Here is a 24,628-nt window from a genome sequence, read left to right as displayed (position 1 = left end):
TGTACCTGTTTGAAACCCACTGCCCAATAATATTCCCTCCTTATTCCCTATTAAGCTTACATTACCATGCGAAAATTATTGTGAATCTACCACACATCAGTATTCAGTTCCACTCACGTATCAAAATTATTAGACACATTTCTTTTGTTATAGTGATGTACGTAAAATCGAACCGAGGGAAACCCCTGCTGGTGGTCGCAGGTTACCCGTTCTTCAACCGACGCAGCACCATGTCAACAACAGAGTGGCGCTGCACCAAATACCCCAGCTGCATGGCTAGGGTCATAACAAACACTCTCACGGGGGAATTTGTTAGAGTTATGATCAATCATGGACATGAAGCGCGTAAGTTTGTAATAAAGGATGGATGTTTTATGAAAATAAGGAAGTGAAGTAAAACAATTGTGTGGCTGTGTTTATTGTTCTTGATAATGCTCTTATTCAGGCTTCTATGTAACAAAAACGTCTTTGTTAGGCAGGTTTGTACAAATGTGTTTTAATTTTATTGATTGGTCGCAACTAGTTGCATTAGGCTGCATGATTGGCTCGAAGTCGTGAGTGACACCACTGAACTAGCACCATTTTTAGTGCCCGTTAGGCCCGTCCTTAGATATATGTCAATGATGTTCCATGGTTACTAGCTCTCATTCTCACTTCCACGTTATTAAAATTGTTTTAGTAATCTTCGCATTCTTATTCTTATTCACATTTCAGTGACCTACATAAACAACGCAAGAGGTAAGGAGCTGTGCATAGTCAAAGGTTTCACTTTCTACCTCCAGAGGCATATGAAGTCCAGTGTGGCCTGGCTCTGCACATTCGGGTCCAAGTGCAAGGCTAAAGTGGCCATAACTGTTGAAAGAAGATTGATTACTGCGAATTTTGAACATGATCACGCTGCACCCAAGTTTATTATACGTAAAGGAGTGTATTTTAAAATGTGAATTGTATTGTGAGAATATGTTTATACTCGTACAATGTACAATAAGCTGCGAAATTTAATTCATTGATCAGTCGCCATGCACTTTTACGTCTGATTGTACTCATACCACTCGTTACTTACTCATTAGAGTAATACGGTATATGTGTAGAGTACATAACTTTATTTCCTAGAGTTGCATAATGAAGCTGATTTTACGTTTATTAATTATCAAACAAAATATGTATTTCATGTAATAATTGGAAAATCAAAAATAAATAAATAAACAAATATATTTATTTTCTTCAGATATACACTTTGTTAGAAAGTCTGAACAAAAAGCAGCCGGTTTCCTGACCGTTCAATAATTTGTGAAGCAAACGAGCGTCTTGAAGTCACGTTGTTTCATACGTCTGATACCTCGTCCAACTGAATCTGATATATAACAATGGCTAAAGCCTCCTTCGCTTGCTATTCTACCTACCCACAACAAAAACCACCCACCTATCACTTGTGCTATCTATATACCTAATACAAGCTTAAAGTTCGCTCAAGGGTAATTCTTCTACCAAATATCAAGTCATTAACATCACCTCATTTTCAGTCATGTGGACCTACAACGCCCGCGGCAAAGAGATTCTCATCATCAACGGTTACACATTTTACTGCCATAAGCGGCGGAAGAACGCCTCGGCCTCGTGGACTTGCACGGCCGGCGGGCAGTGCAGGGCTCGCCTATTAGTCGCTAACACTAGGGATATAATACGAGCAAATCTGTTGCATGGACACAAACCACCTAAATTTGTAATTAGGAATGGAGTGTTTTCTAGACCTTCGGACCAACAATAACTACTGGTTCTACTGTTTCAAGCAACGCAAGAACGACCCGGCCTTTTGGACTTGAACGGCCGGCGGGCAGTGCAAGGCTTGCCTATTAGTCGCTAACACTAGGGATATAATACGAGCAAATCTATTGCATGGACACAAACCACCTAAATTTGTAATAAGGAATGGAGTGTTTTTTAGGCCTTTGGGCCAACAATAGTTACTGGTTCTACTGTTTCAAGCGACGCAAGAACGACCCGGTCTCTTGGACTTGCACAGCCGATGGGCAGTGCAAGGCTCGCCTATTAGTCGCTAACGCTGGGGATACAATATGAGAAATATGTTGCAAGGACATAAACCAGCTAAATTTATAATTAAGAATGGAGTGTTTTCTACACCTGTGGACCAACAATAGCTACTGGTTCTACAGTAGAACTTCTACTGTTTCAAGGGACGCAAGAACGCCTCTGCTTCTTAGACTTGCACGGCCGCTGGGCAGTGCAAGACCCGCCTATTAGTCGCTAATACTAGGGATATACCTAGTAAGTGCACATCTGTTACATGGACACTAAATTTGCTATAAGGAATGTAGTATTTTCTAGACTGAATGCTTAGATAAAGTTACGATCAGTCAAATTATGCCTGTAGTATACTTCATACCAACTATACTTTAAAAATAGTTATTATGAGAAAGCCTATGAATTACAATCAATCATGTTAAAGTATTATAGAAAATATTAGGATTAGGTATTTAAACAAACGAGTAATTTAAATGGAATCAATTGTTTTTGCCAAACCTCCTTTGTATGGTAAATTCTTTCAACATCGTTCGATTTAATGTTTAACCATTGGTACTTATGACTCTTTATAATGTTGTGATTGTGCTCTAGTCAGTAAAATGGTATTTTGATTATAACTAATCATTTAGTAGTTTAGTCAACTTTGGTAGTTTCGACACAGTTACCTCCAAACGGAAAAGATCCTCACAATACCTACGAGATCTCATAGTCACCAAGGTTTGACTACTTAACCTGAAAATGATAGCAACTGATGACGTCAATTGATTTCTTTCGTTAGGGTGAGAGTATTCAACGTAATTCGCTACAGTTAGCAGGCCTGCCGCGTAATAAAACACTTTACGACTACTTTCTTCCGCTTGAAAAATGACTATAAAGCCTGGGGCCTGTTTACACAATGGTTGTTAAGTTCGAGTCGCGTCATTCACGACGACGTGTACCTTGACTCATATTGTCATGATTATTAAAGGTTACATTTGACAAATCCGCGCGTCATCGTGGATGACACAAACTATACTCGTACTTATCCACGTTTAGTATCTCTACCTCATTAATAACAACCTAACCTAACCTGTTCAGTGTTGCTTTATGTTTGAAGCAAGCTATACTATACCTAAATTGTATTCGTCAGGGCATACTGATGTTTTTTTTTTCCTTTAGGCTTAGAACGCACTGCGATTAATTTCTTGCGGTTTCAGTACTGCAATTTTTTTTACGTAGGGCATGCTTCATAAGCGCACGCACTTGCTAGACTGAAACCGCAATAAATTAGACTAAAACCGCAAGAAATTAATCGCAGTGCGTGCTAAGCCTAAGTATCAGTTAGTCAGTCAGCATAATAGTACAGGATGAATCAACGCACTAGATCGGTGATGGGAGCTTTGGCTACCTACTTTATGGATTCTGTTGTTATTCATTGTGAACGTCATTTTATTTCAGTTACTTGGACAACGAACTCTAAAGGCAAAAAGAGGTTAATCATCAATGGCTTCAGTTTTTACCTGCACGCCGCCCAACAGTTTAAGAGCTACTGGCGCTGCACGCTGGGCACGACCAAGTGTAAAGCAAGAGTGACGACAGATTTTCAAAACCAGTTAGAGATTATTAATTTGGAACATAGCCATCCGCCGCCTCAATACTGTATAAAAGATGGAATGTTCTTCAAACTATGATGCTTAGCGTAAATAGCCTAACTTCTTAAGTAATACTTTAAATATTTGTTATTTTTTTACCAACAGGCCGCGGACTGGACGAAAGCGGCACAGCCAGCGGCAAATCAAGGTCATTCAAACATTTCGCTCTACCAGATGTATGGTTTGCCGCTCGCCGCGCCGCGCGCCGCTTGCGTCTAGTGCGCGGACTTACAGTACCAAATATTGGTTAATTAAAAATATTTAAAAAGGTAAAATTAAATACGACTAAAAGTAATAAGCAATACCTATTTGCAATTGACGATATAACACGTGATCCTCTTTCATAAATGATGAACATTATTGAAAGAGGATCATTGTATTATATAGGTAGGTTGGTCAATGAGATATAGAAAATTATACAGTTAAAGAAGCACCGATCTTTATGAGATCATTGTGTTAAATTAATATATTTCCTTTATTTATCTTTTTTCTAGGTATATATTTATTTTATTGTAATTTCTGAAATTACTAACTTAGAATATTCTGAAGTTATTATTTTAACTAATTATGAACACTGAAGTTTGCAATACTTTATTTATTTATTAGTCAGTTGAATTTAGATAGATACTTTAAATAATTGATTAAATATGTTGTTACACATTACGCAGGTTATTATTTAATTTCATACAAACTTCATATAATATCGTCGGATCGATCCTAGCTTTATCACTTTCATTTGTTAATTTTCAGTAATATGGACGAAAAACATGAAAGGCAATGATATGGTGGTAGTCAACGGTTATTCCTTCTGCAACAACGGGATACGTCGAGCCACTGTGTCCTGGAGGTGCACGAACACCTACCACAAGTGCAAGAGCCGATTCTTGGCCACTCGAAACCGCGATATTATTCGCGCCAACCTTAACCATAACCATGCCGCTCATAAGTTCATTATAAGGGATGGAGTTTATATCAGAGTTTAACCAGTTGACCGCCAAAGGCGTCAACTGATGCGTGTGGGTACAGCTCAATATGAACCTTGGTGAATTTGGACAAGATTCACGCGCATTCGGTCACGCGCGGTCGAGTTGTGTGTGTACGTAAGTACTGTACGTGTGTGGGTGCTAAGCGACATATCTGTAAGACGCGACCAACGCCCGCCTACACGTATAATCATAATAATATAGTTAGTTAGTAGTGCGAGTTAATAACCCACTTTATGTATTGTATAGACTCTATATGTATACTACAAGTTATATTATTTGAAAACTTTACCACTGTTTTCAGCGATCCGAACGAAAAATGTTTTGTGAATATAAACGAGGTGTGCGGATTTTCGTTTCGAAAGAGTTTTTTATACATTTAAATAAAGAAAGTCTTATACATAAAACAAATTCGAATAATTATTTTATTTATAGGATAGGGAGTCCGCCTGTTATTACCTACTAATTTACTGATAAGTCCTATCTTTGTTTGTAATATGAGCTTTTCCTTAGTAGTGCACAATAAAGAATTTTATTATTATTATTATTTTATAGATGACAGTTTACATACATTTCATTTATTTATGTATATGTACATATCGCGTCGAATGTTTCTCCATACGACAGTTCCTTCAAATCTCTTTTGCTTGTCTTGCGTTTTATTTGTATACAAACAAACTTTGTTAAATATTCATCATTCCACTTAGCATAACTTAACATAAACACTCACTTTTGCTTGTTTATTTTCAGTAATATGGACGAAAAACACGAAAGGCAATGAGATGGTGGTAGTCAACGGTTATTCCTTCTACAACAACGCGATACGAAAAACCACTGTGTCCTGGAGGTGCACGAACACCTACCAGAAGTGCAAGTGCCGATTGTTGGCTACTCCAAACCGCGAAATTGTTCGCGCCAACCTTAACCATAACCATCCCGCTCATAAGTTCATTATAAAGGATGGAGTTTATCTCAGAGTTTAACCATTTGACCGCCAGATACATCAACTGATGCGCGCGGGTTACAGCCCAATATATTATTAACCTTGGTGCATCCCGACAAGGTGCGCGATAACGCGCCGCGCACGTGGCCTTCAAAGGGTTACCTAAGATGGTTTAGGTGACTTTAGCTTTGATTATAGTAACTTCTCAAATTTATAAAAGTGTCAGAACCATTCCATCGCCACGCAGCACCAACGTTGGTGCCAATTTGGATCATAACAGTGTGGCGCATGATAAGTTACGGGTTTTACTTAACTATTTAATCAGAAAATTGCTTTGCGTCAGAGTAAATGTAAAATCATCAGATTGTAGATGTGTACCAAACGTGTTGTCTTTTGCATGATATTTATAATAACATCGTTAGTTAGTAGTAGGCAAAAATGCAGTTTAGTAATTGTACATTAGGTATTAACTACTGGTGTTACATTTTGAAATTTATAGTATTTAGAGGTTTTGGGTTTAAATTTTGTAAACAAAATTGTTATGACTTTTAGACTACAGAACTGTACTTAGGTATATTGTTTGCAGGGATCCGAGCGAAATATGTTTCGTAAAAATAAACGATGTATTCACCGTATTACCATATCAAAAGAGTTTTTTTTTTTACTTGAAACTAAGCATGTCTTAAACATAAGACATGATTTTTTATAACATCCATCAATATCTTATTCATAGGTCCGGTAACTGATTGCTGACGACATTGTTCTTGTCGGAGAAAATGCACTTGAGGTCCAGAGCAGACTGGGAAAATGGCAAGAAAAGCTGGAAAGTGTGGGACTGAAAATAAGCAGAACCAAAACGGAGCGAACATGTGTTCTGCGATTTCGGTAGTCTATCCAGTTTTTCCCATATTGCCTTAGACGATGTTTCCCTACCAGTCTGCTCCGATTTCCGGTACCTTGGGTCATTGATCCAAAGTGACGGCAACATCGACCGTGACGTGAAAAATAGAATAAATGCGGGATGGATGAAATGGCGACAGGTCTCTGGAACAACTTGCGATCCACGAATGCCCCTTAAACTTAAGGGGAAAATCTACAGGACGATCGTGAGACCTGTTGTAATGTATGGATCAGAATGCTGGGCGACGAAAGTGACGGATGAAAGAAGAGTGCACGCAGCGGAAATGAGAATGTTGAGATGGATGTGTGGAGTGACGAGAAAGGATCGAATTAAGAATGAGTATATAAGGAGAAGTTTGAAAGTAGCACCGGTAGCGGAGAAGATAAGGAGTGGTAGGTTAGCGTGGTATGGGCATTTAATGAGGAGGGATGAATGCCATATAGGAAAAAGAATGTTAGGAATGAATGTTGATGGACGGAGAGCGGATGGTAGACCCAAAAAACGATGGATGGTGTGAAAGAGGATATGAGAAAGAAAGGAGTGAGTGCTGAGGTGACGAAAGATAGAGGAGAATGGAAGAGAAGAACATGTTGTGCCGATCCCACATAACGTGGGATAAGGGCAGGAGGAAGAAGAAGGTACATGCTAGTTTATAAATATTTTACTAGAAGTCCGCATTTGAGCATTATTGTATATATTTTGTGCAAAAAATAAAGCTTAAATATATAAAATAATATTTTATACAACCGAGGTGTAATAGAGCTTTTCTTGAAAAGCTTGATTATATCACTATTGTATAAAATACTTTGTCTATGAACCATCTAAAATAATACTTTTTTACTATAAAACCTGAATAATTAATGAAAATTGGTAGACAAAAATGTAGACATAAACGCGCGACTCCCGCCCCGCGCCCATTTAGTCTTTAATATGGGAACGCGGTGGCACGTGATTGGTTATTTTTTTTATAGTTGACTACAGCGTATCGAAATGAATCTTATAGTTGAGTGGAAGCCCATACATGAATGAACGCAATTGTAGTTTGATATACTAAATCATAATTGAACCATTACAGTCAACGAGTAGAAAAACGTATTTGACAGCACAGACCACAAGTAAACAAAACTTTTCCTCCACAGTGGCATGGGCAAGGAACTTAAAAGGCAAGGACGTGCTAATAGTGAACGGCTACAGTTTTTGCTTCCACCACGCCGGCCTAAAAAACACTCACTGGCGCTGCACCATGGGATCGGCCAAGTGTAAAGCCCGGGTGACATGCAATAGTCAAAATCAAATTGTGCGCATGGAGTTGCAGCATAGTCATGATCCTAAAAGTTATTGTATTCGAAACGGGATGTTTATCAAGCTGTAAACAATTGTTATGCAAAAATAAATAATTTATACAAATAAATTAAGGACTCCCATTATTGAAGGAAAATATAACATCCTTAAGCTCCGTTTTGGATAATTCGTGATATAGAATATTTCCTTCATGAAGCAAAGCGTTAACCTAATAGACGTTTTCTTACAGCGGTTGTTGCTTTGATTACCTACTTAGCAGTGTCGGAGATAGAACTTTATTTCCACCGGTTTGTCAAATTTTAGCTGGTTGAGTACTTTTACTGAAGAATATAGTAGGAAATCCAAATTAACTCCGGCTTCTCTAAGAATCTTTTGACGCACCACCACTGCTACCAATCTTGAATTATGAAGTACCTAAATAGTGTGTGAAATAATAACTTGTTAAACTTTGGTACCTTTTTAGTGATATGGGCAAAAGATACAAAAGGCAAGGCGTTGGTTATAGTGAACGGCTACAAATTCTACAACACTGGTATGAACATAAGCCTCAATGAAGTGTCTTCTTCGTGCAAATTTAGAACATAACCACGAGGCTTTCAACTTTGTCATACGCAATGGTGTATACCATAAAGTTTCGAAAATTTACGATAGGAGCCCTAAATTAAATAGTCGTATTTAAAGTTAATTTGCATTTTTTTAGCTCACTCGTCTTTTGTGTTATTTTATTCTTAGTTAAATAAGAAGAAAAACATTTAATTGTATCAGTTATGGTGTATGTACATTAACCCATCCTTACCCATCCTACCCATCCTTACCCATCCTTATGAAATGGTTTATCTATGGCCTTTGTGTTGTATTTGAATACCAACCTTTATACCTAGGTACTCCAGGCTCTATGCAAATATTTATGTATAATAAATATCTTACTTGTTTATTTATAATAAATGTAAAACCACCAACTGAAGTTCAAAATAAGGAGTGTGAGGTGTAACTATTATTTAATTTTGACGTCGTTATTCCATGGTAATATATTTACAAAACTTAAAAAAAATCTTAATGCGGTTCATAGAATACATCTAATTACCAAGTTTGAACAGTAATAATAATAATAATTAAGCCATTTATTTCCAATAGATTATATACATTCCACGCTTCGATATATTAATTACATTATTATTATTTTGATTATTTGTATAATTATATAGTTAGCAATATAAATAGCAGTAGCATAAGACATTAATTTATATATATATTAGATGATAAATTAGTTTATATTAATTAGTAGTATTATAGTATCTAATTATTATCTATTGGGCTGTCCATTTACGGACATAGGCCTCCTCCCTCCTGTTCCACTCGTTCCTATCAGCGGCTACTCGGGTCCAGGTGATGCCCGCCTCGGCGACGATGTCGTCTCGCCAGCGTCGCCGCGGGCGGTACGCGTGCCGCGTGGCGCCGCGCGGGTACCAGTGCAGGATTTTTTCGCTCCATCGTCCATCACTAGTGCGAGCCGTGTGGCCAGCCCATCGCCATTTTAATCTGCAAGCCATTTCCGCTGCATCTATTATCTTAGTGCGACGGCGGATATCTGTACTGCGTACTCTATCTGTTAGCCTAAGATTTAGCATGCTTCTTTCGGCTGATCTTTGAAACACTTTAAGTTTTTGCACAAGTTCTTTAGTTAATGGCCAAGTTTGGCATCCATATAATAGGGTGGGCGTTACTACGGAGTCCATGACTTTTTTCTTTAATTTTATGTCTATTTTAGACTTAAATATGTGTTTGTACGACCAGTATGCCTGCCAGGCTTTTTTTAATTCGTCTCTCGACTTCTTGAACCGGGTCGCGATCCTTGACAGTTATATTTTGACCGAGGTATAGGTATTCTTTAACGTATTCTATATTTTTAGATGCTATTGTCGTAGATTTAGTGTCGCCGTTGGTCATAATACATGTCTTTTCGGGATTCATTTCTAAACCACATTTTTTACTTTCATGTTGTAAAGTTTTCAACATGTATACGAGCTCGTCGTGGTCTTCTGTCATCAAAACTATATCGTCAGCGAAACGCAGGTGATGAAGCCGTTCGCCATTTACGGAAATACCATAGTTTTGCCAGTCTAGTCTTCGAAATATGTATTCTAGGAGAGCCGTAAATAAGTTGGGCGAGATTGGGTCTCCTTGTCTCACGCCACGTTTAATATCAAAGTACTCTCCTTTCTTCTCCAACCTAATTAGCGACTTTCCCCTGCTGTATATTTCTGAAAGAATATTTATATATTTGCTGTCGACTCCCTGTTCTTCGAGTGCGACCCATAGCTTTTCATGCGAAATAGTGTCAAAAGCTTTCTTGTAGTCCACGAAAGCTATGTAGAGTCGCTTGTTATATTCACTATACTTTTCTATTATTTGTTGTAGAGTGAAAATGTGGTCGATTGTCGAGTAGTTGCGTCTAAACCCTGCTTGCTCTACAGGTTGTTCAAAATCTAGTGTTTTTCGCATTCTGTTTAAGATTACAGTCGTAAATAGTTTATACGTCGATTGGAGCAGACTTATAGGGCGATAGTTATTTATTTTAGATGGATCTCCTTTTTTAAATATTAGTGTAATAGTCGATGTTTCCCATTCTCTGGGTATTTTTTCTTGTTTAATTATTTCATTGAAAAGAGCTGTTAGGTGAGGAGTTAAGGGTTCTCCTATTGCCTTTAGTATGTCGTTAGTTACGCCGTCTTCGCCAGGGCTTTTCATATTTTTCAATGTGTTTATAGCAGAATGTATTTCGCTTTCTAATAGTGGCGCTATATTCGTCGGTGTTCTTTGTCCGTCTCTCGGAGTAGAGTCTTTGTTTTCAGAATATAGAGTCTTGTAAAATGTTGTTGCTACTCTGATTATACTGTTACGGTTTGTATGTTGTCGTCCTGTATCATCGGTAAGCGAGGGTATCCACATTTTGTGGTCATTTATGCGTCTGCTTCCGCGTTTAGCGGATCCTCTTTTAGAAAGCTCCTCCTCTATAACTTTCATTCGATGACGGAGTCTATTTTCTTTCAGTTTATTGCGGATTTTTGAATATAATTGCTTGAGCTTCCTTTTTTCTAGAGCCGATTTAGATGTTTGATTCTTCAATTTTGTTCTCTCATTTATTAGATTTTGTATTTTTTCTGTTATTATTGTAGTGTTTTTGTTTTTAGGGGCAGTTTCAGGTGGTAATCTTAAGGTGCAGTTTTTTATTTTATTTTTAATCTTAGTGTAACTGTCCTGAATATTGATGTATTGAAGTGGTTCGGCGAATTCTGAATGAAAAATGTTTTTTAAGGACTCTTTTTCTATTGGATTATATTCCTTCAGTTTACCTTTAAACGCTATTCTAGATTTTTTATCTGATTTCAGTAAATAACATGTTGCTCTAAGTAGTCTATGGTCCGTCGGATGTGTAGTATTTATAACTTCCACATTTTGTATAGTTTTAATGTTCTGTTTTCGAGTTATAATAAAGTCGATTTCATTATGAGCTTTTTCGTTTGGCGACTTCCATGTCCAACGAAGTTTTGGGTTTTTTCTAAAATGAGTATTCATTATGTATAGTTCATGCTCAAGACAGAAGTCGATTAGGATTTTACCTCGACAATTCCTTGTACCGTATCCCCATGGCCCCATAACAGTGTTGTCTTCGGTGGTAGGCATTCCAATCTTCGCATTAAAATCTCCTATGATTAACATGTTTGCGTAGGTATGCTCCATTGCGTGGCGTATGTCATTATAAAACGTCTCTATATGTTCCTCAGGGGCTTTTTTTGTAGGGGCGTATGCCTGAATAATGCTTAGTTGGGTATTATTTATCATAAGGTCCAATCTTGCTACTCTGTCGGATATGGGTTTAAAATCAACGATGTATTGTTTTATTTCCGTTTTGATCATAAATCCCACACCGTTTCTTCCACTTTTTTTCCCTGTATATAGTAGCATGTAGTCTCTATGTTCCTGTAAATTAGTCCCTTTTATTTTCACTTCTGAGAGACCAAGTATGTGCCAATTTATATTCTTTAAAGCGTGTTCGAGTTCTTCCTGGCGACCTGTTCCTAGTAGAGATCTCACGTTCAATGTAGCAATATAGAGTTTTTCATCCGTGTGTTTGTTTTTCTTTTTATTCGTTACATTTGGTATTGGAGTGGAGGGTAATGGTCTGACGCTCCCGCGGGGACCAGCCGTATTGGGAGGTTGAGTATTGTTTTCTGTATTGTGTTTTTTTATTGATAGGGAGGGGGCCACTTTATATCATGCCGTCATGCTGCGATCTGTCACTTCAGTGCTCGTGCTTTCAGAAGGTTTCATGTATTCTGTTATGAGATTGTTAACTTTGTGTTTCTTAGTTGTTTTTAGTGATTCCCTTGTTTCGGAGCTTTCATCGTGTGATTGCAATGGAGATGATGATGGTGGTCTTTTGTTACTGGTTGTTACGCAATGGTGTATACCATAAAGTTTCGAAAATTTACGATAGGAGCCCTAAATTAAATAGTCGTATTTAAAGTTAATTTGCATTTTTTTAGCTCACTCGTCTTTTGTGTTATTTTATTCTTAGTTAAATAAGAAGAAAAACATTTAATTGTATCAGTTATGGTGTATGTACATTAACCCATCCTTACCCATCCTACCCATCCTTACCCATCCTTATGAAATGGTTTATCTATGGCCTTTGTGTTGTATTTGAATACCAACCTTTATACCTAGGTACTCCAGGCTCTATGCAAATATTTATGTATAATAAATATCTTACTTGTTTATTTATAATAAATGTAAAACCACCAACTGAAGTTCAAAATAAGGAGTGTGAGGTGTAACTATTATTTAATTTTGACGTCGTTATTCCATGGTAATATATTTACAAAACTTAAAAAAAATCTTAATGCGGTTCATAGAATACATCTAATTACCAAGTTTGAACAGTATAGTTCCTATAGTTTCGGAAAAAAGTGGCTGTGACATAATCGGACAGACAGACAGACATGACGAATCTATAAGGGTTCCGTTTTTTGCCATTTGGCTACGGAGCCCTAAAAGACAGATAAATTCATTAAGTACTGCAATAATGTACTTAATTACATATCGAGTATCATAGTTGTGGCACTCGACTTTATTTAGGTGGTTTTGCGCTAGGTATTTTGAACTGCTAGAATAATCAGAACCTAAGTAAACTTTGTGTTTAAATCTTTTTCACAGTGCTCTGGGCGAAAACGGCGCGAGGAAATGATATGATGATCGTTAACGGTTTTCCATACCGCTACAGCACTGTGCGGCAAAAAACTATATCGTGGAAATGCAGACAGTCGGGTCTAGGCTGTGCTAGTAACTTCCTTGCCACAAAGGAAGAAGGGGTCATTATAAGAGGTAACTTCGTGCATAACCATATCGCCCCGAAGTTCGTCATACTGGGCGGGATTTACAAACCTACAGGGCCATCTCAACGTATTTATGTCAAAAAATGAGTTTCGGTAAAACTACCGAGTTAGCATCAAAAGCAGCGTATCAAACTATGCAGCAAAAGTATCTACCATCCTCTGATACTAAAAGAGATGCCTCTATACAGGTACTTTTTTAGTCATATGCAATAATTTACGGGGTAAATATAAGGTCAAACTGACAAACTTTTACAATGGGACCAACCCCGAAATTGCGGAAAAAATTGGGTGTTTCATACATTTTGGCTGGTCTGATGCTGATATTTAAGCGTTTCTTTTTTTGCTACTTTTTTATGTGACTTATTTTGCCACTTTTGTGTTATTTCTAGTCGTGATCGCGAGCCCTTTTCATCCCTAAAGGAAAAAAAGTGTCCCAAAATATCCATACGTTTTTCAAACTTTCCATTTTGTTATGTACAAAATATATGAGGAAATGGTAACACTGTAGGAAAAAACTCTGGGACATTTTTTTATTCCTTTCGGATCGAAAGAGGTCGTGATTCTGATTAGAAATAACACAAAATTTATAAAAAAATACAAAATTTATGCGTGTTTTTTAAAGAACGCTCATTTTGTATGGGAGTGTATTTTTTTATAAGTATATGTATTTTTTTAAGTAGTTGCATATATGATATATTTTTGAACGCGAACTGTCTCTATTTGGAAAGGTAATCTAGTGCATTGTTGCATTTGGATTAGATACTTTTAGTGCATTGTTTCATACGCTGGTATACTGACTGTACAAACAGCTGCGAATGTGCATACCCGCACTATGAATGGAATTCATTCATAGTGGGTACTGGATATGCACTTTTTCAGCTCGCTGTACATACATGGCGTACGAAATCTCAGCTCATAAAACTGGGGCTGCTTTGGAGTCTGTTTCCATCAGCCCGTGATTGTTGATAATTTTGAACTGTTACATTGTTTTACTGTATACTATAATTAATAAATATGAAAAATTAGTTAATTTGTTTTTTTTTTTATTAAAACACCTAGTTTAAAAAAATGACTGTCTGACTGCTAACGCCTACGTAACTGACTTTCTATGCATCTCGCTCGAATGGAAATATTTAGAGCGAGCGTGATTTATAGAAAATAATTTACGTAGACGTTAGCGTATATTTCAGTGTTTGTACTGTCAGTGACTCGTGGTAAGGGTTATTTCCAACCACGTCTTTGTATTTTTTCTGCGGTAATAATAATTTGACTAATCGTGCCACTAAATTAGCAATACATTAACATATACGCAACTTACTTTTAAATTTATCTTTATCTCTTTGCAGTGTATCTGGCAAAAAGTATTAGAGGAAAGCAGACAGCAATTCTTAATGGCTTTACGTTCTGCTCCAAAAAAATAAGAAAAAACACGATATACTGGCAGTGTACTAAGCACAGAATATGCAGAAGCAATTTCCTCGCTACTAAAGATGGCCACGTACTACGTGCTCTTATTGATCATAATCATGATGCACCCAATTTTGTTATACGAAATGGATTATATTTTAAACTGTGAAATATAGTTTGTAATGTGATATTACGTAAAATGAAATGTAGGAGCTGTTTTCTTGATAGTGAAGATTGACAACATCTCGGCGCCAATCTGGTTCATTACCGTGAGGCTCTTAATTTAATAAACGAGATGAAATGTGGAAAACAACTGTACATTCCAAGATATTTTGATTTTTTTTACTTACTTATCTTAATATATCTTTATCCTGAAGCCATTCTTTAAACTCGCGACTGTACTTTTATCAGTTTCTCATCAAATAAAGTGAAATAAACAAGTAGTTGATAAGATTTTTATTTCAGTTATAGGTAGTTTTTTTACTATTACTGTCTTGTTCTAGGTTACTATTTAAATTTATTAAGACAATCTTATTCTAACTGAAATAATTAAATATAAACATTTCAACATCTAAGTTTGTATATTTTAACGCGTTTTTTGCAGTAATCATAGCCAAAAACGCCCGAGGAAAAAACACCGCCATCGTTAACGGATTCTCATTCTGCTATAACTCCGTCAGCAAGAAAACTATATCATGGAAATGTACTCAAAAGGGCAGCTTTAGGAAATGTAGAAGTCGCTTCTTGGCTACAAAGGAGGGCCAGATGATACGCGGCATTTTCGACCATAATCATGAAGCACCTAATTTTGTAATCAAGAATGGAGTTTACTTGAAACTTGGTTAATGGCGTCTGTTTCATTTCAAAGGGAAGAACGTAACGTTTTGTACTACTGCTAACAAGTAGTATTATGGATATGAATACCTAGAAGATAATTTACTCGTAGATATCAATATCATATCATACTGCAATAAGGGTGGTACGAAAATCATTAGAAACACGATGCGCGGAGTGTTGCCATATCTTTTATGACAAGATAAATAATATTTATATTCCATACCTATTACCTATACATACCGACGACGACGTTTGACGACCGGTCTGGCCTAGTGGGTAGTGACCCTGCCTACGAAACTGATGGTCCCGGGTTCAAATCCTGGTAAGGGCATGTATTCGTGTGATGAGCATCGATATTTGTTCCTGAGTCATGGGTGTTTTCTATGTATTTAAGTATTTATAAATGTTTATGTATTTTATATATCGTTGTCTAAGTACCCTCAACACAAAGCCTTATTGAGCTTACTGTGGGACTTAGTCAATTTGTGTAATAAAGTCCTATAATATTTATTTATTTATTTATTATTTATACATATATATTATAACAAAGCAATAAATACTATTCTGCCATATAATGGCGAAAAACTAAAGAAATCGTTTTATTTTTCCGTCCGGAAGTCTCACCTGCTTAGGTATTTTACTCGTAATCGCTTAAATGTATATTCCATTTTTTTACATTAGAGGTTTTATATTTCGGATTACTACTGCATGATATTTTTGAAAAATAAAATAAGTCATAGCAATTATTTAACAATTATATAATATCAGATTATTTACATTCTTTTGGTTCCAGAAGTTTTTAATAGTTGAATATTTTTTAAACGTGTTTCAATATTAATACACGTCAGTATCGTTTAACCTTTGTGTAATGCTAAAAAATATTGAAGACAAAAACATATTTGCAGTAATTTTCGCAAGCGGTGTAAGGAAAGCGATAGTAAAATGCTTCTCATTTTGCTACAACAAAGAAAATAGGAACACAATATCATGGAGATGCACGCGAAAATTTTTGAGAAGTGACTTTCTCGCTACTGAGAATGGGCTGGTTCTACGCGGATGTCTCGATCATGATCATTGGGCCCCTGATTGTATAAAAGTCTGAAACGGCTGCACTTTTTTGTCATTCGATTATATTTAAACGTTTTTAAATATTTGTTCCAAGGAAAACAAATTTTTAGTACCTACTGAGGGAATTGTTATAGGTAGATCTCTTGCTTTCAACTCTAGAACGGGAGCTAATGAAATAATTTACAAATGTTGTTTGACAATAAAGATGCTCCTGTCCTTAGCTATTAATATATATTGTAAGGTCAGCCAAGGCAATTGCTACAATGGGGCAAATGCAACGCAATCAAAATACAAGTAAAAATACAAGTAGTGGGTCTATACCCACTACTTGTATTTTTACTGTGATTAAGGCAAAACCACGAATAAAAGTAGCTTTAACCTCTATAGGTTAAAGCCACTTTTATTTGTGGTTTTGCCAGTTCATTGTTTTATGAGTTCAGTTAAGACACGTTTAAGATCTTTAAAAGATGTCAAAACGTTTATTTCAATTCCGCTGTGATCCCAATAAGATCTATCTACAATATTTATATCCTCAAAGTGACATTGGTTGCCCGAATCGAGCTGCTACGACATATAAACGATATCTAAATGAGAAAACCACCAACTACTAACCACCACCAACCACCACTAAACCACTTATCTGAAAGCCAGAACTTATCGTTATCGTATTTCATTCTTCAAATCGGGCCGATTGTTTCTTGTTTAAAACTACTTAAAAAGGAGAATGAATATATTTAGTTTTTAAGTTATTTATCTTCATCTTCCTAGCGTTGTTCGACCTCTTAATTTATTATGCATTGATTATTATTTTTGATTAAATGAATGCATATTTTATATAATGTTACATGTGTATTCTTTTTAGTACTCGTGATTCAAAACGCGAGAGGAAAAGAGACAGCAATAGTTGACGGCTTGACGTTCTGCTGCAGTAAAAGAAACAGAAACACAATATCTTGGCAGTGTACTAAGCATTCAATATGTAAAAGCCATTTTCTTGCTACAAAGGATGGCCATATTATAGGCGCTAATCTCGATCATAACCATACGGCTGCTAATTTTATCATTCGTGATGGAATTTATATTAAAATCTGAAGTAGAATCTTCAGCTTCTAATCATCTTCGACTGACTCGCAGATCCTGATTACCCCAATACATCCAACTTAACTGAAGTAAAATTTGTGATAATGTTGTAATTGCTTCATAACTACATCAAAATCGATTTGGTTATGACATTCAAATTTGGAACATCTCTGAAAAAAAAAGCAATTCGATTTGACCTCTATTCTAATATCAGTCGAGATGCCTTTTTTTCGAAATAAAATGTCAATTGCACACAATTTTGACATATCTCGCATGTTAACCACAAGGAACAAGAAAATCTGGCAAACCAACCACAAGATTGGTCGATGATGGTGATGGGTATGGCAAGATGAAGCGCAGGACCACTCAGAATGGGGCGGCTGGGGAAAGCCATTACTATTGGCGACTGTAAACCTGATGTATTGAAGAAGAAATCAAATAACTCCGTAACTATTTATACATGTGCTTGTACCTATACCTGGAGTGTATCGTAACATTAATAGTTAGTGTATCGTTTTGCAGTAACCATCGTAAAGAATAGAAGAGGAAAAGAGACTGCGATGGTTGATGGCTATACATTCTGCCACAACAAAGTGAATAAGCGCACAATATCTTGGCAGTGTACGAATAGTAAAATTTGTAAAAGCCACTTCCTAGCTACGAAGGATGGGAAAATGATACGTCCGCCGCAAGAACATAATCATGTGGTACCTAATTTTATTATTCGAAATGGAGTTTATATAAAACTCTGAGCCTGAATCTAAACCTGGCGAATCTGTTAATAATTGAAAAAAATATGTGTACTCGATTTGATATGTGTTTTCGTTTCGGAATTTCAACCCTTCAGCAAGAAAAGGGGAATAAATGAAAGAGGTCTAACGCGAGCATCTCGCGACTCTTTGTCACTCTTCAACTTCGATTTTCGATGTTCACGGCAGACCCACAGTTCTTAAGGCGGTTGTAACAGAACTCCGGTAAATTGTACGTTTAGAAACCATTCTTTGTACTGAGATGACAGACAATTAACCACATTAAGAACTACATAGAATGAAATATAATTGTAAATTCTTGGGCCCCGTGGAAGGGTTACTTTAGAGTTTGGTGGAGTAAATATTCATGGTAACTTCACATTATGAGAAAATTAAATTATATAAGTTTGAAAATTACAACTGATTGGACCAACAGTTTGTTTTATTTAAATAAAACATTACTAACAAATAAAAAGACCATACAGATAATAAAATGAATGTGGCACATATAGCCGATTTAGGTAGTATTGTTGCAATAATTTGTTTGCCATTAAAAATAATACCGTTAAGTATTTCACTTTTAAATTATTTTCATGTAATTAACTAACACCATCCTTAGCCATTAATCAACATTAAAAAAAAAGTGTGACATCCATTAATATTAATTAATGAATACTACATTTTTCTTCAGAAACTATACATTTTAACACACATATTGTACACATTATGTAAGTATAAAAATTTATACAAGGTGTTACAAAAAATTGGGGATCCGTATAAGGGCATATTCGGATTGGGAAAAGGTAGAAGAAAATACTTCTGACGCGGAACATTTTTGGCCTTTGTATGGCGGGTTGGCCGACATAAATGTGGAACGACCTGCGGACCTGCCCCATAGAATTGTTTTTTGTGTCAAAAATGTTTTTCATCTACGTACTTTCTGTTAATTAGAACACGATACCGAATGTGGAATTATACGGATCTACACTACTTTTGTTACAAAATGTAGGTATCTATTGTTTTCAGTGACCGTGGTAAACAATATGAAGGTTTTTCTTTCTGTCCCAACAAAGTAAATAAACACACAATATCGTGGAAGTGCACCTGCCATTACATGTGTAAAAGCCATTTCCTCGCTACTAAGGAGGGACTGATACTACGGGGCAATCTCGTGCATAATCATGCGGCCCCTACTTTTATTATTCGAGATGGGATTTTTGTTAAAGTTTGATTGACAGACCAGTACCCCTAGTGTAACTAAATTCGATTTTGAATCGTGACGTACGCGTTTGCGTTTAGTCTCATTTTGTATGGGTTTTTGAACAGCGCGCCAAGCGGGACGTTTTGGAAAGTCAAAAATCTCATACAAAATGACACTTAACGCAAACGCGTTCGTCACGTTATGATGTCGATCAAAGTTACACTAGGGGTACAGAATTATAAAGTCCAGTACAATATCTAAGTGTATATAATAACTGTACCTATACTAATAAATAAATAGAATAAGATCGCCTTTTGTTTTGCCTCTTTTTAATTTTCTGTATTCTTTGTACTGTTTTCTGTATTGAGATTTGAGGTGTACAAATAAAGAGTATTTGTAGTGTATTGTATTTTAAAATAAGAAATATACCAAGTAGGTAAGCGTTGAAAGTCAAATCAGTAAGAAAATCACGGTTCTTGTATACCTCCAAAGGAAAACAATGTTTACAAAAGTACATAATAGCAACATTAGAAAGACCGAGTCTGTGAAAAGTTCTCTCAGGTGTATTCACATTTTAGTTACTTATTCGATCTGTTTTCGATATGACACTGATCTGTCCGTCAAAATTGACATTTCTTTAACCAAAAACGTCGCTTTAGATACTGACAGATCAGTATAATATCAGAAACAGTCCGAATAATTAAAATTTGAATGCGTCTGTCCTCAAAAACATTTTTTTTTTACTATTAAACCTAAATAAGTAATGAAAATTGGCAAGTATCTAAGTAGACAAAAGACATAAACGCGCGAGGGATCCGTTCTATGGGGGCGTGATTGGTCAATTATAATTGAGTTGGGAGCCCATATATGAAAAGTGCGCAATTATAGTTTGCTATACGAATTATCTATTGCTTGTCATGCTTTCAAATAAAAGTAAAAAAGCTTATCTCCATTCAGTGAAATATAAATGGTTAGTTTATTACTTAAAATAGTTTTAAAGTGACGCTTGCAATTATTGAACGTTTTTATTTACACTATATGTATTTATGACAAAATACATACATTCCAGAATGTGTATGAGAATTTATTGAACTTGTGATTAAAATTCTGTGTTGGTTTAAACAAATTCACTATATATATATATATATATATATATATATATATATATATATATTATCTATGGTTTGCAGTGACCGTTGTCAAAAACACAAGGGAAAAGGAGACTGCGATCGCGCGCATATGATAACTATATGACATCATTTAGATATAATCTTCATGTCAAAGTGTACGTGTTCGATTTATCCTCCAGGACTTGTTTTGAACATTTTTTTACGCAAATTTAAAATGCTTTTCAGAACTTGCCTTCGACTATGATTATATTTATATGTACCTAAAGTTCCTTATGTTTGCAGTGATGCTGGTAAAAAACGTTAAAGGAAAGGACCTAGCAATAATTAGAGGCTTCACATTCTACGCCAGAATACTACATAAAAACACAATAACTTGGCAGTGTACAACCGGTAAAAATTGTAAAAGTCACTTTATTGCTACTAAAGACGGGGAAATTGTACGAGCCACTATTAAACACGGTCATGCGGCCCCGAAGTTTGTCATTCGAGATGGTGTTTATATCAAACTATGATATCAAATGTCCATAAACATAAAAAAAATAAGAGGAAAAATAGAACATGCGAATAAACAAAAAATAAATAATACAACTGACCGAAGAGCTGGCAGCTTCCTTGTTTAAGAAATTCACCTTGCCGCAAATGGAACTTCGTTCTCATTTTAAAACTACGAGTTGGATTGTAATGAAGCTTTGCACATACAATAACATAAGATATATCCTATAGGTATGCCTATAATTAATTTACTTAGCTCCAGCTTATGAAGCAAACGAAATAGAGCAAAAACAAGTTTTGTAAGATAAACCTAAATTCGCAGATTTTTTAAAACTATACCTACCAGAAGCTACATAAACTATTACAGGCATAGATATATCTTATCCTATTGTAAGTACAGAGCTTCAAGCAATCTGGCTAGTCGTTATAAAATGAGAGCATAACGACGTTTGTATGGAGAACCGAGATTGCTGCGGACTCATTAAGTGGTATCGCAATACAGCGGGGAAATCCTGCCTTCCTGCCAGCATCTCCGCTTCGGCACCATGCCTCCGTGCCAAAGGGGCCAATTATTCAGATGTATTATTTTAAAACTTAGTTAGTTTATATATGAATACGTTATTTAAGTTATATTCATTTTGTATATTTAAATAAAGAACATTTACGTAATTTTGACAGGCCTTAAATTTATGTAACGGTTATTATAAATATGTTTTGTACTCGTTGTATATGTTTTGTTATTTTAAATAAATTAATGATTGTGACGGTATGTGGTACAGAGTTAAGAAATTATGGTACTGTTTTGTAGCAACCGGAAAAATATACTATGTTTCACTCTCCGCTGTTGTATCCCAAATAATAGTAATAGTTCTTTATTTCATTGTTTTGTGCGTTATCAATAATTTAGTTATAAGACAATTATTCGTTTTTCGTTTTCTGAAGAGTTCAATAAAGAGTATTTGATTCATGATGGTTACAATTTTTTCATTCATGATGGTTATTATAAATAAAAAAACATTTGTCTTGTGATATTAATTTCATTTTAATAACAGTATTGGTTTTAAAATTATTTTTTGCAGAAGTTCATCACGACTTAAATAATGAATCGTTAGTTTAATATAAACGTTTCTAGATTGTATTTATTTAATTTAAACCTATCTCTATACGTATCTTATTGTTTGTATAGGTAATGTTAGTAAAATTTGCACAAATATTCGAAACGAATGGTATATTTTTCTTTTCAGTGACCCTGGTAAAAAATGCTAAAGGGAAACAGACGGCGATAGTACAAGGCTTCTCATTCTACGCTAGAACAGTACATCGCAATACAATATCCTGGGTATGCACGCAGAATAACATTTGTAGAAGCCATTTTCTGGCCACTAAGGATGGCCTAATTGTTCGTGCCAATCTCGATCATAATCATTCGGCCCCTAATTTTATTATTCGAGATGGCACTTATATCAAACTTTAAATTAATATATCCTTTTTTTCTTTAATAAATTAATACCTAAAGGAGTAACTTCCACTACCTGTTGACTTTTGTATGAGTTCTAAATTTCCTGCTACCTAAAGGTTGTCCAGAAGAGATCGCTTTTTAGCGATAAGACCGCCTGTTGTTACCTGGTTCTATTTTCCTTTAAAATTAATTTGTAGTTTTACATGTATGTAAAATGTATAATTGTTGGTGCAATAAAGAATATTTACTTACTTACTTACCTACTTCCAGCTACGGAAGTGATAAAATAAATGCACAATGTGAATTTTAAACACAAACGACCCAATTCATATAATGCTTATAAGATGTCCGAGCGGTACGATAGCGATCTGTCAGTGTCAAAAAAGACGTTTTGGTTGAAGAAATGTCACTTTTGATACTGACATATTCATATTGTATCGGTGTGACATTTTTTAAGTATTTTTCGAATTGAGCAGTAAGGAGGAGTTTAGGCCGACAGGTGAGTTTCGGTGGTTACGCGGCCAGCTCTCTGACATAGGCACAGTAGGGTTGGGTAATGCATCGCATGTGTTTTTTTGTTAGTTTTAAGTTATATTTTTTAATCTGTATGCTACTTTAAAGGTAATATCTGTGGGCCATTTGCTGAAAATAAATATGTTTTAATTCATTAAACGAGTTTTGATTTTTATAAATTATTGGATGATGGTAAGGATTTGTTGGACAAACGAAAGCTAACCGGATAATAATATAGAGGTTGTAATACCTACTATATCCGATATATGTATTAAGCATTGTTTTACTTGCCCAAGATAATAAAGCGAACTAATTTAATGCTACGGACTCCACCTACTCCTATTTTTAACTATCAGTATACTTTAATTTCATAAAGCTTATTTTAAAGTCATAAACTTAAGTAACTAATGAATTTATGTTCAAGTATGGATATTATTTATGTTCGAGTTTGGTTTTTTATTGTTTGCAGTGCCTTTGTAAAAAATGATAGAGGAAAGGCTGTCTAACAATAATTGAAATTTTGTTTTACAAGCATATATGCGTGTCCCACTGAGGGGGGAAGGCCTCCCCTCCTTACTAACTGTATCAAAGTCGTCCCACGATTTCTGTTTTGGTATTTCTCTGCTCCGAGATCCATCATGTGATATCCAGTCGACAGTCTGTGGCTACTATATAGTAGCCACAGACCCCTTATGGGTTATTTTAATATTACTTCCAACAATTTGATGAATAATTAAATTTTATTTCTTGTGCTAATTTTTAACAGTATGTTTGTATTGTTTGCAGTGACCTTCGTAAAAAATGTCAGAGGAAAGGAGACCGCAATATATAAAGGCTTTTCGTTTTGCGTCAATACAGTGAGCAAAAAAAACACAAAATCATGGCGATGCACACAAAACAACATTTGTAAAAGTACAATTCTTGCAACTAATGATGGAAGGATTCTCCGCGCCAATCTCCATCATACCCATGCGGCCCCGAAGTTTATCATTCGAAATGGAGTTTATATCAAACTTCATTAAAGTTTGTGAGCTCTAATAATGATATATCTTGACTCATGATAAGTAAACAAAAACATCAATGTAAGTTTTTTTAGAGATATTACTGTGACTGCCTACTTTAAAAATACAAATGAAATATTAGTTATTATAATTAGTTTAATTAAAATATTTTAATTTTTTTTTTCTAAAATAAAATTGATTGATGAAATTGCTTTAACATTAAACAGAACTTAAATAGGTGAATAATTTCATAAATAAATAATTACGCTGTCGCGCAGTCTGCTTCTTTCCGTCTCATCTTCTTATTCAAAATTGTAGAGCACTTCATTTACTTTTTTAAATTAAATTAAATATCCGTTTATTTCAGGCCGGGGGCCTATAAAGAAAAATGTTAGTTAGAATTCCTTAGACTATATTAGCACCTACTCGTATACAAAAAGTAATTACAATAGATAATACATACTTAAAAATAATATTCCACAATAATTAAAT

General features: G+C 35.5%; 1 protein-coding gene across 23 annotated transcripts in view; it reads left to right on the top strand.

Moving 5' to 3' along the window:
• Positions 1 to 24,628, top strand: part of LOC133515885 (protein tramtrack, beta isoform) — a 526,149-nt gene that overhangs the window by 316,447 nt on the left and 185,074 nt on the right. For 2 of the 23 annotated variants that reach the window (XM_061848463.1, XM_061848458.1), the window contains 2 exons: positions 154 to 345; positions 715 to 1,214. The exons of 20 other annotated variants lie outside the window; for them this stretch is intronic. In XM_061848463.1, the coding sequence (XP_061704447.1) occupies positions 154 to 345; positions 715 to 944 (422 nt within the window). In that variant the 3' untranslated portion in view covers positions 945 to 1,214. Of the gene's footprint in view, positions 1 to 153; positions 346 to 714; positions 1,215 to 13,020; positions 14,225 to 24,628 lie in introns of those variants that run through there. One more of the 23 variants, XM_061848490.1, reaches the window with a different exon arrangement.

The sequence above is a fragment of the Cydia pomonella genome, chromosome 3, assembly GCF_033807575.1.
Source record: "Cydia pomonella isolate Wapato2018A chromosome 3, ilCydPomo1, whole genome shotgun sequence".
In the NCBI taxonomy this organism is placed as follows: Eukaryota; Metazoa; Arthropoda; class Insecta; order Lepidoptera; family Tortricidae; genus Cydia; species Cydia pomonella.
Note: the sequence above shows the minus strand (reverse complement) of the source record. Positions and strands in the feature narration are given on the sequence as shown.